At 41.9% G+C, this 18,572-nt stretch overlaps 1 protein-coding gene across 3 annotated transcripts in view; it reads left to right on the forward strand.

Annotated features, from left to right (window-relative positions):
- The window catches only part of RNF217 (ring finger protein 217), an 87,377-nt gene that overhangs the window by 56,236 nt on the left and 12,569 nt on the right, over window positions 1-18,572 (forward strand). For all 3 annotated transcript variants that reach the window (XM_061623746.1, XM_061623745.1, XM_061623747.1), the window contains one exon: window positions 8,790-8,991. In XM_061623746.1, coding sequence (XP_061479730.1) covers window positions 8,790-8,991 — 202 coding nt within the window. The remainder of the gene's footprint in view (window positions 1-8,789; window positions 8,992-18,572) is intronic.

The following is an 18,572-nucleotide window of genomic DNA, read 5'->3' on the forward strand; positions in this document are numbered from 1 at the left end:
CAGGGCTGTTCTTATGCTGTTATGAGAGTCTGGGCTTCAGGTGGTGGTGGCCAAAGCCTTCCTCCCAATTTTGGATCTGGGGAGGGGGAAGGGATAACTGTCAGGTTAATCCCCTCCCATCTCTGCAGTTTTAAAGTGGAGAAAAGCTTAACATGCTTACCAGAGGGCAGTGCCACACTTGATGGCATGCATGGTGAATAAGATTGATGAAGCCTGTTCACATCTCATCTCTTAGCTGTTACTCTATACCAGCTCTTATTTAGCTATTTGACAGATTAATATACAGGGTATAACATGCTTTTTAAGTAATAGGGATTTCTTCCAACCTCCCCATCCTTAAATGGTTTCCTATTTCTGAATATAGAAGAAAGCAGATAGACCAAACTAGCTTGTCTCTTGAAGATATGGGGCAAGATGATATCTAGAAGATGTCCTGTATAAGCACTGTTGAAATGAATGGAAACTGCACAAGGCTACTCTGGTGGATTATGCCTGTAGCAGATAGAAAGGCTTTTGGTTGTTTGCAGGTCTGATTCTATGGTGGATGAAGCCATATGAACAACGTGGAATGCCATAGAAAGGAATGGCAGCTGCTGTGGACAAATGCCAACTTTGATTTTATGTTAATGCTACAGCATCAACTCTTCCTTTGTACTATATGATTCTTGTTAAAGAGGTTGCATAGCTCAGCAATGGCACTATGGAAAATGATGTGACATAACAGCTGAAACAGGAATATTGTATTTCTCTAAAAGGTTACCCTGCAGTAACAAGGCAGATGTCTTGAAGTACCTTCTTCAAATTGGTTGTCCTGCCCGAAGTCGAAAGACTCAGTCGCATTTGCATCTGTGATTTTCTCTCTCTTTATTAAAGTTATAGATACATCAAAAGCTTTGCGGCTCATTAACCTCTCTGTGCTTTCTAGGAACTTTTGCCCTGAACTAACACTGACTAAGCATGTCTTCGCAGCTCTCAGACATTGACTCAGCAACTATCCCCTCCCCTGAGTCAACTTAAGTAGGCTTGGCTTTTGTCATAAACGAAGGCACCTCCTCAACTCCATCTGTTGAACTTCCTGCCTCTGCAGCCTCCGAGCGCGGGGCAATGGAGGTTGGATCTCAGCTTCCCCCTCTGACTGGTGAGGGCTATCCGTCTGCTTGAGCATGAGAAGTTGTGGGGCGCTTGGCTGGGGAATGTCAGGTTAACAAGGAATCGCCTCTGGCGCGGGCAAAGGAGCGTATCTAATGGAGCAGTCTCTGACAGTTCAGGTTGTACTGCAGCAGGGGGACCAGGATTGGGGAGTTGAACTGACAAAACCAGGGGTCTGGGTGCACTGTGAGCTCTCCTCGCTGCTAGTCCCTTCCCCCAGCTCTTTGACCCAGTCCTCAGAGTTGGTGTCACCCTCGTCGATGCCTCACCTCCCAAACTGGGTCACAACACTGGTAGTAACAAATTTCTTGCATGCTTTTTTTTGTTGTTATGTTTTCTGCCCTGGGCTCCTTCGGGAAGAAGGGCAGTATATAAATTTAACAAATAATTATGATTATAATAACAATAATGTTGTTTTTTACAACTTTAACTTTTCTGCTATTTAGTAAATAGTAAATTTGTGATAATTGAGACAGAAAATAACTGTTTATAGTGAGACTTTTAAAAATCTGTTTTGCATGTTTAAAACCTTGGGGGAAATCTCTGATTAAGATATCTTGATACCAAGCCTGAGAAAAATCTGTAATGAGGATTTTGTAAGTGCTAACCCTTGTGCCAGCAATGATCACCAGTGGGAATTTTGGTTTGATCACAGTTTAATACACTTTGTTGTCACATTTTCTTTGGGTGAGATCAACATCACACCAGTAGATGCACTGGGCCTTCCCTCTTCATCTTCTGCCCTCTGCCAGCCCCTCATGCACCTTCCCAGTCTGCTCCAGAGGGTCCCTGAAGCCTAAGGAGCAGACTGGGGGGGGGCTGCAGGGGGAGAAGAGCAAGGTTATGTCCCATTTGTATAAGTGAGACACCACAATTGGATATCACCCTTTCACTATATTTTAATTGTTTAGTATCAAATAACAAAATTGGTTTAGTTTTCTTCTGATAGATCATCCACTACACATTTATTGATGCTTTTCATAAATGATCAAAATGAGTTAAAACATTCAAATTTGTTTTGAGGAAGATTTAGGAGACTTATTAAATTCATGTCATTATGGTTAGGGCAAAGAATTTTAAAAATGAGATACTTATTAAAATTGTATTTGGGGCAAATAAATGAAAGAATAGTTTTACAAGATTGTTTAACCAAATAATAGCACTGAAATGGAGAGCAGCTGATTATTCAGCACTCAGAAGAAGCAAGCAGTGGAGTCAAACAGCTGTTAAGAGCTAGCTGGAATAAAGAGTCAGGATCTATCTATAGGAATAAGGAATATTTCGAAGCTTAGTATTCTATTTTGTAACACTGTAAATTATAATAAATGAATGAATTTTATGTGTAATACATGAATTTATATCTATCAGACTTGTGATTGTGCATTAAGGATTGTAACACGCTATGGCAATGAGGAATGGTGAAAGTTTCCACCAACTGGTTCTGCTTGTTTTTACAAAACTGCATTCTCACTGCACAGAAAGGAAGTAGGGTATGTTTTGGAACACTTTGTTCAGATATGAAACTGACGTTTTAGAATTACAGTTTTGCTTTCATGTACATTCCTTGTGCTTACTGTAAGTATGCCAATCTTCAAGGCTATTGAAATTCACAGAAAATGAGAGATTATACCACCCTTTTTGGGAATAGCTATCCTAAATTACTATACTATACTACTATTTCTATTTACTCAGCTAAGAACTTGGACCCAGTGCTTGTTTAATATAACATCATTTTTATTTGCAAGGCAACCTTTGTGCTGGGTTTTTCCCTCTCAGTGTTATGCCCAGAACATCTGAATTGTGGGATATTTATTTTATTTATTTAAAATATTTCTATCCCGCCCTTCTACCCTATAATAGGGCACTTAGGGAGGCTTACAAAAATGAAATCAAACATGTACATAATAAAATTGTAAACAGTAAAATCACAAAAATATTAAAATAAATTAAAATACATAAAATACAATTATAATACAATACATAAAATATAATATATACAGATATTAGACTGTAGTAGAATACTGATAGAAAGTATGGTAGAATAATATTTAGTCTATTAAAATTTAAGCTATAAACCACTGTCTTCAGTACAATAGGCTGGGCTAATTTACTTTTTATTATTAAGTTTGCTCATACAGTTTAGTGATTTTCCAGTGCAGTGTTACTTTTTCACTAAATTACTTTTTTTACCATAACCCATGTCATACAAAGCAATGTAGGTAGCAAAACCAATTCTATGTCTGTTAGGTTAGGACAGCCTTTCCCAACCAGTGTGCCTCCAAATATTGGACCACAACTCCCATCTTTCCTGACCATTGGCAATGCTGGCTGATGGGAGTTGTGGTCCAACAACATCTGGAGGCACACTGGTTGGGAAAGGCTGTGGGTTAGGACGTAGTTTCTTAACATCTGTTGTTTGAGTTCTGATGATTAAAGGTTTTTATGACACTCTGTTCTGTAGATGACCTTGGTCAAATTCCTCAACTCTAGTTCAGCTGTTAATGCCACATTTTGGCAAAGCAGTTTTGAGATTCTTAGATATTTATTTATTTATTTATTTATTTATTTATTAAATTTATATACCGCCCGACTAGCGATAGCTCTCTGGGCGGTGAACATAAAATAGTATAAAAATACAATGAATAACAAAATAATATTAAAATACAATCAACAATACAATAAACATTATTAAAATTAGATCAATGTAACTTAAAATGCTTCAGAGAATAGGAAGGTTTTGACCTGGCGCCGGAAGGAAAGCAGAGTCGGCGCCAGGCGTACTTCCTCAGGGAGACTGTTCCATAGTTCGGGGGCCACCACTGAGAAGGCCCTAGATCTTGTCATCACCCTCCGGGCCTCCCTGTGAGTTGGAACCCGGAGGAGGGCCTTCGTAGCAGAACGTAGTGCACGGGCCGGTTCATATCGGAAGAGGCGTTCCGCAAGGTATCGTGGTCCCGCACCGTATAAGGCTTTATAGGTTAATACCAACACTTTGAATCTAGCCCGGAAACATATTGGCAACCAGTGCAAGCTGGCCAGAACAGGTGTTATATGCTCGGACCGCTTGGTCCTTGTCAGCAATCTGGCCGCCGCATTTTGCACTAGTTGTAGCTTCCGAACTGTCTTCAAAGGTAGCCCTACGTAAAGCGCATTACAGTAATCCAAACGTGAGGTTACCAGAGCATGTACCACTGATGTAAGGTCCTCTTTACTAAAATAGGGACGTAGCTGGGCTACCAACCGAAGTTGGTAAAACGCATTCCGTGCCACCGAGGCTACTTGAGCCTCAAGTGAGAGGGAAGAGTCTAAAAAGACTCCCAGACTACGAACCCGGTCCTTTAGGGGGAGTGTAACCCCGTCCAGGACAGGGTATATATCCACCATCCGATCAGAGAACCCGTCCACCAACAGCATCTCAGTCTTGTCTGGATTGAGCTTCAGTTTGTTAACTCTCATCCAGTCCATTGTCGAGGCCAGGCAACGGTTCAGCAAATCGACAGCCTCACCTGAAGATGAAAAGGAGAAGTAGAGCTGCGTGTCATCAGCATACTGATGACAACGCACTCCAAAACTCCTGATGACCTCTCCCAACGGCTTCATGTAGATATTAAAAAGCAGGGGGGACAAAACTGACCCCTGCGGGACCCCATATTGGAGAGCCCGCGGTGTCGAGCAATGTTCCCCAAGCACTACCTTCTGGAGACGACCCGCCAAGTAGGAGCGGAACCACTGCCAAGCAGTACCTCCAACTCCCAACTCCGCGAGCCTCTCCAGAAGGATACCATGGTCGATGGTATCAAAAGCCGCTGAGAGATCAAGGAGAATCAACAGAGTTACACTCCCTCTGTCTCTTTCCCGACATAGGTCATCGTACAGGGCGACCAAGGCTGTCTCAGTGCCAAAACCGGGCCTAAAACCCGATTGAAATGGATCTAGATAATCAGTTTCATCCAATAGCGCCTGGAGCTGGCCAGCAACCACCCGTTCCAAGACCTTGCCCAGGAATGGAACATTCGCCACTGGCCTGTAGCTGTTAAAATTGTCTGGGTCCAAGGAAGGCTTTTTCAGGAGTGGTCTCACCACTGCCTCTTTCAGACAGCCCGGGACCACTCCCTCTCGTAAAGAGGCATTTATCACTTCCTTGGCCCAGCTACCTGTTCCATTCCTGCTAGTTTTTATCAGCCAGGAGGGGCAAGGATCCAGTACCGAAGTGGTTGCACGTACCTGTCCAAGCACCTTGTCCACGTCCTCGAGTTGAACCAACTGAAGCTCATCCAACAAAACAGGACAAGACTGTGCTCCGGACACCTCACTAGGATCTACTGCTATAACTTGAGAGTCTAGGTCCCGGCGGATACATGAGATCTTATTCTGGAAGTGATCGGCAAACTGATTACAGCGGGCCTCCGATGATTCCACCCTGTCCGGAGGGTTTGAATGGAGAAGCCCCCGGACAACTCGAAAGAGCTCCGCTGGGCGGCAAAGAGATGATTTAATAGTGGCAGCAAAATGATGTTTTTTAGCTGCCTTCACTGCTCCTACATAGAGCTTAGTCGAAGCACTAACCAGCGCATAATTGTATCCGTCGGGAGTTCGTCTCCATTTCCGCTCAAGCCTCCTCCTATCTTGCTTCATCGCTCTCAGCTCCGGAGTATACCATGGAGCTGTATGAGCTCTACACAGGAGAGGGCGTGCAGGAGCGATCGTGTTTACAGCCCGGGTCATCTCCGTATTCCACAGAGCGACCAGGGCTTCAGCAGGAGCGCCAGTCCTATCAGCCGGAAAATCCCCCAGAGCCCTTTGAAAACCTTCAGGATCCATTAGTCTCCGGGGGCGGACCATTTTAATAAGTCCCCCACCCTTGCAGAGGGAAGAGGTTACTGAAAGTCTAAACTTCAGCAAGCAGTGGTCTGTCCATGACAAAGGGAGTGTTGTAAAACTCCCCACATCCAGATCACTTTCCCCATGCTCAGTAGCAAAAACAAGGTCTAGAGTGTGCCCCGATACATGTGTTGGACCACTAACATATTGAGACAGCCCCATGGCTGTCATGGAAGCCATGAAGTCCTGAGCCGCGCCAGACAAAGTGGTCTCGGCATGAACGTTGAAATCCCCCAGTACTATTAGTCTGGGGGACCTCAACAATATATCCGAGACCACTTCCGCCAGCTCAGTTAGGGAAGCCATTGGGCAGCAAGGTGGGCGGTACACCAAAAGGATTCCCAGCCTGTCCCTCTGGCCCAACACAAGGTGTAAACACTCCAGGCCAGTAACTGAATGAACATGGTGCTTGGTGAGTGAGATGGAACTCTTATAGACGACAGCAACCCCACTCCCCGACCCTCAGATCTACCATGATGCTGGACCAGGTACCCCGGTGGGCAGAGCTGAGAGAGACCAACTCCTCCCTGCTCACCCACCCAGGTCTCGGTTATACATGCCAGATCGGCTGCCTCATCCACAATCAAATCGTGGACGAGGGAGGTTTTATTATATACCGATCTGGCATTTAATAACAGCAACTGGAGATCTGAGAGTTGGCTGATAGGACTACCAACGACCTTGCGGGTGTGGGAAGGACCGGAACAAGGCACAGCCACAACATGTCTGGACCGCGTTCCCCTTACCTGGCATGTCCTTCTCACAGCGCCATACCTTCCTTTGCCCGTCACTACGGCAATTGGGGCCCCCTCAAGTCTCCCCGCCTGATGGATAAAACTCTCTCTGAAGCACATAATACAACTAAAATATACAACAATTAAACGTATAAAAACAGCTATATATACAGCCATATATACAGCATATAAACAAACATACATTCATATAATCAGGCACCCATTCATCTCAAATTGCATCAACACACCAACAAAAAGTAAAAAAAAAAAAAAAAAAATCCCAAGAGAACTAAGGATCTGTTCACTTGAGCATGATGGTGGTGTATATTCCTGGATCAGGCTGTTAATTGCATCAACCAAATGGATTATGATGACTTGTTTCTTTGGAGTCATGGTTTCTGGTCACCGGTGAACTTCATGAGAAGGCCAGAGTGAGGAGAGTGAGATAAGTGGTGGCCACCTCCCCTGTATGGAATTTCCATCTATCTTGTCAAAGTCTGTTCAGTCCACATTCACCTTTTATTTCTGAGTAGGCAACTGGGGGTGGGCTACAGATAATATGCTTCAGTGTGGGATTTGGCCTAACAACTGACAGGTCTTCCCTTCTTGCCCTTGCCTTTTCATTTTTTGACATATCTTTGACCACTTTTTCCCCATTTCTCCATGTTAACAAGAAAGAAAAACACTTTAAAACATCATAAAAACAGATCTTAAAATACATTAAAATGTTAAAAACATTTTAAAAAACATTTTTTAAAAGCTTTAAAACATCTTTTAAAAAGGGTCAAAACATTATTAAAACATATTAACAAATATGTAGTAATTGTACACTAATGTATTATAGTATCCTCAAATATATTCAGATATGTTTTTAAGTACTAGACAATACTACAGTACAATTGCAGTCAGATGAACTGAAGATGCAATCGCAAAGATTTAAGAGAAATTCCATGGTTTTAAAAGCAATATATAAAGATATTACAGAAATGTATTGATGAACACAAGTGTATATGAATCTTATAGTAACTTCATGAACATAAAGCTCCTGTAGAATGCTGCTCATTGTAGGCTGCAGCCCTACACTTACCAGAGAGTAAATCGTACTGAATTTAAAGGGACTTAATTCTGGGTAGAGTATACATAAACTTGCAGTAAACAAGCAGTACATTTGTAAAATGTACCCTCAATTCCTGCAACCTCAATGCCGAATCCTGTGATGTCTCCTTAGTACCTTATTCATAATATCTACCACCTGCAAGAAACTAAGCCAAACTTCACACACATTTTTCTCCTATTATAGCTTTGTCTTTTCTCCCATCCCCTCTCTGTCTCCCATCCTGTTGAAACTGAGGTTGTAAATTCCTTAGGGCAGGGACTGTCTTTTTTGTTTGCTACTTTGTAAAATCAATCAATGGTGCTATATAAATATGAACACATGAAGATTCATTCTACTGCTCCAAGCCATTGGTCCATCTTGAGCAGTATTGTCTACTCTGATTGGCAGTGGCTCTCCAAATGACTTAGGCACAGGTTTTCCACAGAACCTACTACCTGGCATTCTTTTTAACTGGAGATACTTGGGGTTGAACCTAGGCTCTTCTGCGTATCCTCCACTCATGAGCACTGCTACTATCTTTAAAAGGTGCAGACACACGATTCCCCTGGGTAGGGCTTGCCTGGGAAATAATTGAACTGCTGAAGAATCCTATCAACTCTCCCTCTCTTAGTTCTGAAAGTTAATATTAATAGTCCCAAGACTGGTCCCAAGTTAGTTTCTTTTAAATTTTATTTCTGTATTACAAGCAGATGACTTGGGCTGCCTAAATGCTATGGCAAGTATTTCTAAAAGTCAGGGCGTTTTGTAATTTCAAGAGTTTCTGCTAAGTCCCTTAACAATAAGACAGTAAACTTTTCTCAGGGATCCATATTGGATTATTCTTTGTAAGACTGTTTAACTGACTAAATGTTGGATAGAACCAGGTTTTTTTTAAAAAAATAACATTTTCTTCTTTTTTGCTTGTTAAGATCCATATCCAGAGAACAGAAGGATGTGACCACATGACTTGCTCACAGTGTAACACTAATTTCTGTTACCGCTGCGGAGAGAGATACCGCCAACTCCGTTTCTTTGGAGATCATACATCGAACCTCAGTATATTTGGATGCAAATACCGCTACCTCCCTGATAGACCCCATTTAAGGAGATTAGTGAGAGGCACTGTCTGTGGTGAGTGGATGATGATACCTTGCAAAGAAATGCTTTATGAACACAGTGGATAAACCAGTGAATCCTTTAAAAAAATAAGTGGATAACAAATAGTCTAGTGTAGCTTCTTGGGTTAAAATTGAGTTGTTAAAGATTCTCCACCAAAATAGCAATAGCTATTGTATATTGTGGTTGACAACATGGGAAATCTGTTATTGAGAATCACTTACCAAAATGAATATTTTGCTGTAAGAATTTTTTGTATCTACAGCACACACAATGTATTCTACAAAGGTGATTTGTACTTTATATCTGATATGCAATTAGCTACTTGTCAGCTTCCTCAGGGTTAGGAGAAATAGCCATGAGGCAAATAGAAACTGACCCAAAGCTTCGCAGTTTACAACTGAGAGCAAAATGGGGGCGTGTATTGATGCCCATGGATATTGAGGTAGACTACTACGTTGAGCTGGCCCACTTATGTGCAGCATCTGCATGCCTGTGATTAGTACTGTAGTGGGTGCGCTACTGGCATGCTACCTCTACATGCCGATGGACTGGCTCAGTGTAGTAAGTGTGTTCATGCATGATCATAACTACAATTAAGTCTGTTTTGTATCAGGTTGTATTACTCTGTGATATGTTAAGAGCTTTCTGTATATGTTCACAGACCAGTGGTTATATCCGAAAAAGTCCTGACAGTCTAACACCTGACAGAAAATAATAGTATCTGCTTGCTAACTCTGATCCTTAACTTAGGAACATAGGAAACTGCCTTATACAGAGTCAGATCATTGGTCCATCTAGGTCAGTATTGTCTACCCTGACTGGCAGCAGCTCTCCAGGGTTTTGGACTGGGCGGTCTCTCTCAGCCCCACCTGGAGATGCCAGGGATTGAACCTGGGACTGTCTACATGTAAAGCAGATGCTCTGCAGCTGAACTGTGCCTCCCCTCCTGTTATATAAATTGTCCCTGTATATGGTGGTTGGCCTGTGCTTATTTGCTCTGTTGGTAAGGCCCACTTCTGCAGAGTGGCCCACTTACCACTTCTGTCAAAAGTGACTTTCTCTACTAAGTCACATAATTCTAGTGCTGATAACAGACTGAATCCTGACACAAATTCAGACCTTGACCAAAAACAGAGTAATAAAAATATGTGAAAAAGTACAGAATTTGTTAATTACAATAAAATAATTATCAGATAAATAAACACTTTAGTAACAAATCCATAATAAGCCAAATCATTGCAATATATTATAAGACAAATGTGTTTTAGCACAGATGTCTTTATCAGTGGCATAATAAGAAAAAACTAAGCAAAACAATTCAATAGGCCTTGGCACTTGTATATGAAACTTCAAAGGATGAGGGCAAAGACAATTAAGTTCAAACTTCCCTTTTTTAACAATCAGCCTGGACAAATGAACTATTATGCATCAAAGTAGCCATCAACTTTTCCAGGACAAGAAGTATATTCTCAGCCATTCAGATTTACCTTCTTTCTACAGAGTCAAAGCTTATGATAAGCATGAATGAGCTCTGTGTTTGGTTTCTGTTGCAATATATTGCATTTATTTGGACTATTATGGATTTATTATTGAAGCATTTATAGGATAGTTAATTTATTGTAATATTTTTCACACATTTCCCTTAACTGTGTGTTTCTATTAGGTTTTGTATTAAGGATTATTTTTGCCTCCATTTGTCTACAAATCAAGTCCTGTCAGATAAACTGTTTTACTTGATACTGTGTACTGATTTGGATCTGAACAAGATATGAGGATGGGGTGTCAACTTTCTAAATGTCAGTTTTCACTGCAAAACTTTACTCTCAAGATTTACTTTAAATAGGGGTTAGATTGTGGTTGGGGGGAGGGAAAACCAATGTTTGGGGAAAGGAGAAGGAAGGTACTGTTCTTTGAAATTATCCAAGGGAAAAACAAAAAAACAAAATATTTTTATCTTGTCCATTCTGCCACATAAAAAATGTAAATATATTGCCTTCAAGTCGATTCCTGACTTATGGCGACCCTATGAATAGGGTTTTCATGGTAAGCGGTATTCAGAGGTGGTTTACCATTGCCTTCCTCTGAGGCTGAGAGGCAGTGATTGGCCCAAGGTCACCCAGGGAGCTTCATGGCTGTGTGTGGATTCAATATAATAATAATAATAAAATTTTATATCTCAGACGCCCATCTGTCCGACTGAACGGACACTCTGGGCGACGTACAATATAAAATACAATCTCAACATATACATAATCATCACAGTATTAATATCATAACATCTCGTCTAACAGAACCATCCTATGCTAACATAGTATAAAACCTAACCCACCCCAGACATCCCATAGGCCTGCCTGAAGAGCCAGGTCTTCAAGGCTCGGCAAAAAGTCAACAGGGAGGGGGCATGCTGAAGGTCGAAGGGAAGTAAGTTCCAGAGGTCTCCCAGGTTGTAGTCCAAAACATATCCGGGGGGGGGGGAATGTAAAATTGCTAAAATTCTGAGATTAGAAGATTCACCTTTTTTGTGTGTTTTTGTTTTTAAATGTTTCAATTCCAGATTGGGTTTTTCCATTGCCTTTACAGAGTTGCCTCTGCTGTCTGAAGCCATATTACAAAACAACAATTTCTACTTCATTCTGGGTGCTGGAAAAACTATTTAAAAGGTGCCATCAAGGGCATCTGCGGGGGGGGGGGCACAGAAAAAAAGCACCATTAAGTTTCTAGGATTTATAGAAACCGAGATAGGAGGTAACATGTACAATGTAAATGTCAGTATTCCCTTCTGTACATAATATCCTTTTAATAAACAATCTTAGTTAATAGTTTATCCTGTCTCCAGGACTGTTGTCCATCTCAGGCCTACATTTATTATACCAAGCTCCTAGGAGGCTTTAAAGTCATTCTAAGAGAATAGTGGCAACAGAAAAGGGTCACACTGAGTAACTCTGAGTTGTTGTGGCAGGAAGATCCATAGACCCTGAAATATAATTAAAGAAACACAAATATCTAAACTTGTGTTTATAAAAAGTGAGATTGAGGAAACCTTTTTAGGTGGCGACAGTAGAGGAGAAATTTGATTCAGTTTGCATTTAAAGCCAAATCTTTCAAATTCACACTTTTCAAAACAATATGAGAACCAAAACACACACATCCTTCAAAGTTCACACTTAATCAGAATTTTGCAATGCAGTTCCCCAGCCGATTACAAAAATGCATATAATTAGGAGAAAGTGTGCATGAAAATAAAAATACTAGTGAAAATAACATACAAAATGCATTACATTAGGAGAAATTGCCTGCAGAATGTGTACATTAGTCAAAACTGCATACAAAAATGTAAATGTTAGACAAAATGACACTAAAATGCAGAATTTTCATGAGGAAAATCGGGGAAGACTTACTATTTCCCCAAGATCAAGACCCAGAGCCTTTTCCAGCAAAGGATAGCTATTTCCCATCCTTGAGTTAAAATCACCACAAATAAGGAGAAAATGAAAGGGGTAATCCGGCAGAAGGTTATCCGGGAGGGCTTCAAGTTTGCTCCAAGGTCCAGCTGCAAATCTAGAGGTTTGAGGGGGAAGATAAACATTAACACGTTCTTGGATGACTAGGGCCTGGCAGAAGTTGGGAACCGACTCAACTACCTCAGAGATCTGTACCTCTAAGGTTGAGGAGATCAAAATGGCCAGACCTCCACTGTCTCGGCCTAGAGAAAAGGTTTTCAGGGCAGGTTGCTCCCAGATTCTGAAGCCTTGTAGATCGAGATAATTCTTTCCAGGAGCCAAGTCTCCTGGAGGCAAACAATATCAAAGGGTTAGGGTTAGGGTTAGGTAGGTAGCAGGTAAAACCCAAATCCACCAATTTATTCTTCCATCCTGCAGTGTTCCAAGACAGGAAGTTTATAGGTGGACCAAGGCGTTTAATGTCCATTAATTGGCCCTCATCAAAAGAAAGCAGAGACACACCCTTGAGGCCACAATGTTGGTTACGCCCGGATTCTCCCACTTGCATGGGGGATTTAAATTGGTCAGGCAGGTAAGTCTGCCTTTTGTCTGTACCCTCAAGTTTGCGATTACAGGGCAATTTAGCTCCAGGCGTAGGTGTTTTAGTCTCTAAATATTTTGTACTTTGTGCAGCATGGATGTTAGATTCGCGCTCGCTGTTTCGTGGTAGATTGGTTGAAGCAGTATTGGGGAAATAGTCTTCCCGTCACTCCACAGCTTCCTCCAGATAGACAGTTGCCTCTAAAATTGGACTCAATCTACTGACGTTGGAAATAATTTGGTCTGCAGGATTTAGTGGTTGGCCATCCGGGTCAATGCTCCTCCCGGGGCAACCCATTTGAACTTTCTCTAGGTAACACATATTGAGCCAAGAGGTGCAATTGATTGTCCCAAGTTTATATTTAATGGCAATAGGGGCTAAATTGCTCCTGTCACTGCTTGGTTCACTTTTGCAGGTGACTAAGTTAATTTCTGCGATTGTCTGTTGGTTTAAAGAGCATTTTTCCACATGGTGGGTTCTCTCCTCGGATACCTGTGGAATTGGTGCAGCCTCCGTCTGGCCCCAGTATATACGCCTTTTGTTAGATAGGCTAGCTTGTTCTGCTTGCAGATTTTCCAGATAAGTTTTTAACAGGTCCAGCCTTTTCATGATTTCCTTTTGAAAAGTCGGTTAAACCTCATATTCCTCATATTCCTATATCGCAAAGGCTTGGGATTTTTAACATTTTTGCTCTTCTTTAGGATACTCTTCCTCAGACTACTGGGATTAGTCGCTTTTCTGCACACCACCCTGCACTGTGCAGTGGGCTTGGTTGTCTGAGACCCAGCATTTCTCAGTTCAGTTCGTAGGTCCACACCTCCAGTGACTTGGTCAGCCTTTTTGAATATTTCTACCAGCATGGTTAAGAGGTTATTGCATTCAGAGAGAAAGGATTTGATGTGTTCAAGATCCATCAGCATCAGGAGAACCCAGCCTTCTAGTGGGGCTTTAGGAGCTGATATGTTTGAAGCCACAGGAGGGGCTATGGGCTATTTATGGTTTCTTGCCTCTGCACTGCCTGCCAGTGCTGTAAGTTGTCTAAGCATCAAGTCATTTAGCTGGTTATCTTTCTCAGATTCCAATGCCAGGCCTGTTGATGTAATATCTTCAGCTGCAGCAAATTCAGAGGCTAGATCCACTGGGGCAGTATCCTCGATTAAGTCAAATAAATTGCTGTTAAAATCCAGGGTCCAATCCAGAGTAGTGACAGGGGAGGTATGTAAATTTGAGAGGCCTCTTTAATCTCTTTATCTTCTTCCCTAGATGCGAAGAACTGAGTAATTTTTGTTTGATGTTCATGTACATCGTGTTTTTAGCGCTTTGTTTGCCACCCTAGGCTCCTGCTGGGAGGAAGGGCGGGATACAAATTAAATAATTAATAAATAAATAAATATAAATTTAAGGGAGCCACTCCCACAAGCAGCTATACGTACATTTACTATACATTTAATAAATAAAATAAATAAACTTATTGGGCCACAGGGTATATACAAACTGTTTAAATTTTAAATTTTTAGTTATATTGTCTTGGTTTTTCTTTTTTCTTTAAAAAACTTTGTTTAAAATCTAGAATCATAGAATCATAGAGTTGGAAGGGGCCTTGTAGGCCATCGAGTCCAACCCCCTGCTCACAGCAGGAAATGCACAGCTAGAGCATCTCCCGCAGATAGCTGTCCAGCCTCTGCTTGAAGACATCCAGCGAAGGGGATCCCACCACCTCCGTAGGCAGTCGGTTCCATTGCCGAACTGCCCTTACTGTCAAGAAGTTCCTTCTAATGTCCAATCTGAATCTATGCTCCTGCAACTTAAAACCATTAGACCTAGTCCTACCCTCTGGGGCAGCAGAGAACAAATCTGTACCCTCCTCTATGTGACAGCCCTTCAGGTACTTAAAGAGTGCAATCATGTCACCCCTCAGCCTTCTCTTCACCAGACTGAACATGCCAAGTTCCTTCAACCTTTCCTCATAAGACTTGTTCTCCATACCGGCTATCATCCTCGTCGCCCTCTTCTGAACCCACTCTAACTTGTCTATATCTTTCTTAAAATGAGGCGCCCAGAACTGAACGCAGTATTCCAGATGAGGCCTGACTAATGCAGAATATAGTGGGATTTAATACAAACATGTTTATAATGCCTTACAGACTTAATCATAATCTGTTAACCTAATGTAGTTAAAAATACTTTTCTATATAAAAATATCTGAGGCTAAGCATTCCAGATTACACTATTGATTTAGTGTTCAAAGCCAGCACCAGACCTCAGTGGGCCCTTGGGCACTGGACCTCAGTGGGTGCCTGGGCCCTCTCTGAGTGTGTGCATGCACTTAAATAAACCTGGTTGCACCACCCCTTTTGCCGCCATGTTAGTATACATGCCTGCCATCATCCTAGATGGCAGTGGGGGGGTTGACCCCCCCCACCATCTTGGGTGATGGCAGGCATGTGCACATTGCGTGCTGATGTGGCAAGAAAAAAGGTGGTGTGACTGGTCATATTTAAGTGCACGCTGGCTGTGCATGCATGAGGGGGTAGTATTGATTGGGAGAGTGGAGCACCTACTCTGCAATCCATGACTGGTTGCGATTTGTGATCACGCCCTGCTGCCCAATGCTGGCAGGGTTTGCAGAGCGGGAGCTCCACCCTCCCAGCCCCAGCTGCAGGACCCCTTGGCCAGTGCCCAGTCTGGTTGCGCACTGGTGCCAGGCCTGATAGTAATATGAGTTTCCTCCTAGTCCAGAATAAAGAAGTCATCACAGGTGCTAGAGCCCTGGAGATGGCATCCTTATATCTCCAGGCTCATCCCTGGAGTCTGTTTGGAAGGTTTGGTACTGTGCTGTGCCCTCCAATTATCTGAGCTCTGTGATGTGTTTAGTTTTCACTTATGAATATTTATAACTATACTAACCAAATACATTTTCCATCTAGTTGATAGTTACTGCACTCTTTTGCCCAGTAACTATCAGTCCATCAGTTTATCAAATGTTCTGGTTGCATGTGGTACTTGAATTGGAGGGGAAGGTGGTAGGATGCTGTTCCACTTTTTTAGGCAGACATAATTGAGTCTGGCCAAACCATCCCAGTTCAGCAACTTGTCACATACAAGTCTGATCCTTTACATATTTATTCTGAAACAACTTCACTTTGTTCAGTCAGACTTACTGCCAGATAAGTGTGCAAAGAACTGCAGCCTTAGCCTTCTGATCAGTGAGGTTGCTTAATATACTTGTACATGTAGAGACAAAACAAAGCAGAGATCCATAAGCAGATACCATTTTGCAGTATGTATCAGGACCATTTCCAAAGGTTTTGAATTATGTTTCCAGTTTGTATAAAGGCCAGTGTCAGCTCCGGGTTTTGTGGGACCTTTTGGTAAAACACCCTCCATGGGCTCTCCTCCATAAATGAGTCTAACTTTGCTTTGCAGCAGATTAAGAGGGCTCTTATCAGTGGGCCCCTACTGGAGCCTAGGTCCTTAGCATATGACCAGTCACGCCAACCATTGATGCTGGCCTTGATGAAGACTCTACTTAAGTTGCAAACCACTATGTTCTAATATTTTAATAACCAATTAGTTTGGTTGTTCAGAAATAATGTGAATTTTAAAATGGGAATTTGATTTTAAATCATTCTTTTCCCCTGGTAATTTAACTGTAATTTTCAGAAAGATTTTCATTTAAAAAAATGTCTGAAGGAATGTTCAAGTCAAGCTTTTTCCTGTACTTACGCATCCTGTGAAATATCAGGAGATTTGAGCTCACAATTTTGTGTTTAGCACATCTCTGTTAAGTAATTTTACATGGAATTTAAGTTTTGCTGTGAGTGGTTCAGAACTCAGTCTTTTAGAAAGGGCCAAGAGGGAATTTCCAGACAATGTTAGTACATTGTGTGCCTACAGTTAGAGTCATGTCTTTTGTACAGCGCTTAATTTACCATTGGTGCTGATATACTAAAGTATTCGGGAAAGCATTCAATATTTCACAAGCAGACTTCTGCAAAAGGACTTCACTTTCCCACTGCAGCTCCTTGTGTACCCTCCTTGTGTGAAGGGTTCCCCAACCCTCCCAAACAGATTCTGTGGACCCACAGGAGACTGCAGAGAAAAGGAGGAAGGTGGAGTTCTTTGCATGAGCAGAAGTCTGTTCTGCCTGCCCATGTACCCACACGGGTACAACCCTAAGCAAAATCAAGGAAAGAAAAGATTGAAGGCATTAAGAGTCATGCTGTGGGCAATATAAAGTCTGGCATTTTCTTCAGGGAAAAAGGGCAGAGGTATATAGAGTTTGAATTATACTTGCAAATAACAATACTACTAGCTGCATCAATGGTAATTACATTTGCTTTTTCGTGGGATGATACAGCAGCTCTTGGAACTGTTAATTCAATAAAACACGTAATGGATGTACTGACCGCTGCATCACACAATTACCGATATGTTAACAAGATTATCAATGGAAGCTACCATACACTACTCCTTTTGTAAATGGTAGGAACAGAGGAGTTTATTGGCAGGTTGTCAAACAAAAATAATTTCCACCATGTGGTCCATCTTCTGCTGTACCATTATTCTGTAAACTATGGTTCCTTTTGACCAGGAAACACAACAGAGGAAAACAGTGCTTTTGAAAGTCATCAGACAAAGAGCAGGGCAAAAGTCTTAATTTAGACAGCCTCTACCCAGCTGCTTGGGGAGATCAGGGGAATCTTCCAAATTTTGACATGTTTTGGCAAGGATTGCAAAGCCCACTGATTGCTTGGAAACAGGCAAAATGCAGCTCTTTTAAATATATTGTTAAAGCAGCATCTGAATCTAATTAACTGAATTAAATAATGGATCACAAGCTGCATTACTAATTTTGCACTGCATACAGATGCAAAACAAGGCATGAAATACTTTTGTCCATATTTGCAGGTTTTCTTTCTTCCACGGCATATAATTATATATACATTTGTGTCAAATGAGAATCATCTTAGGATCCAAGGAGTAAAGAATTATTTTTTTATTTCTGTGTTTGTGTCTGTGTTTATTTCTGTGTTTGTGGTATTTACTATGTTTTCAAGTATTACATGCTCTTCTGTTGTGCAACAGCCTAATCAAAATCTAAATTCATATACCATTATGGGAAGGGCTGTAGCTTAGTGATAGAGTATCTGCTTTGCATGCAGAAGGTCCCAAGTTCAGTCCCCAGCATCTCAGGTGGTTCTGGCCTTGAAACCCTAAGGAGCCACTGCCAGTTAGTGTAGACAATACTAAGCTAGATGGACTCGTGGTCTGACTTGGTATAAGGCAGCTGTCTATATAACTTTGTAAGCATCACACTCACTGTGAACGCTTCAGCGCAGGCATATGGCAGCAGCTGAAGCATTCACAGCAAGTGGATTGAGCAGGTGAGGGATGGCTGAAGTGAGTGAACTGCAGTGTGAACACTTCAGTTGCCTGCCTTGGTGATGGTAGTGGCAGCAGCAAAAGGGGCAGGGGAGGAAGGCAGCAGGCCAGGCCAGGCCTCCCAGCATGACAACTTCCCTGCAGTGCTAACACTTCAGCTGCCTACC

This window comes from Rhineura floridana, chromosome 4 (genome assembly GCF_030035675.1).
Source record: "Rhineura floridana isolate rRhiFlo1 chromosome 4, rRhiFlo1.hap2, whole genome shotgun sequence".
NCBI classification, from domain to species: domain Eukaryota; kingdom Metazoa; phylum Chordata; class Lepidosauria; order Squamata; family Rhineuridae; genus Rhineura; species Rhineura floridana.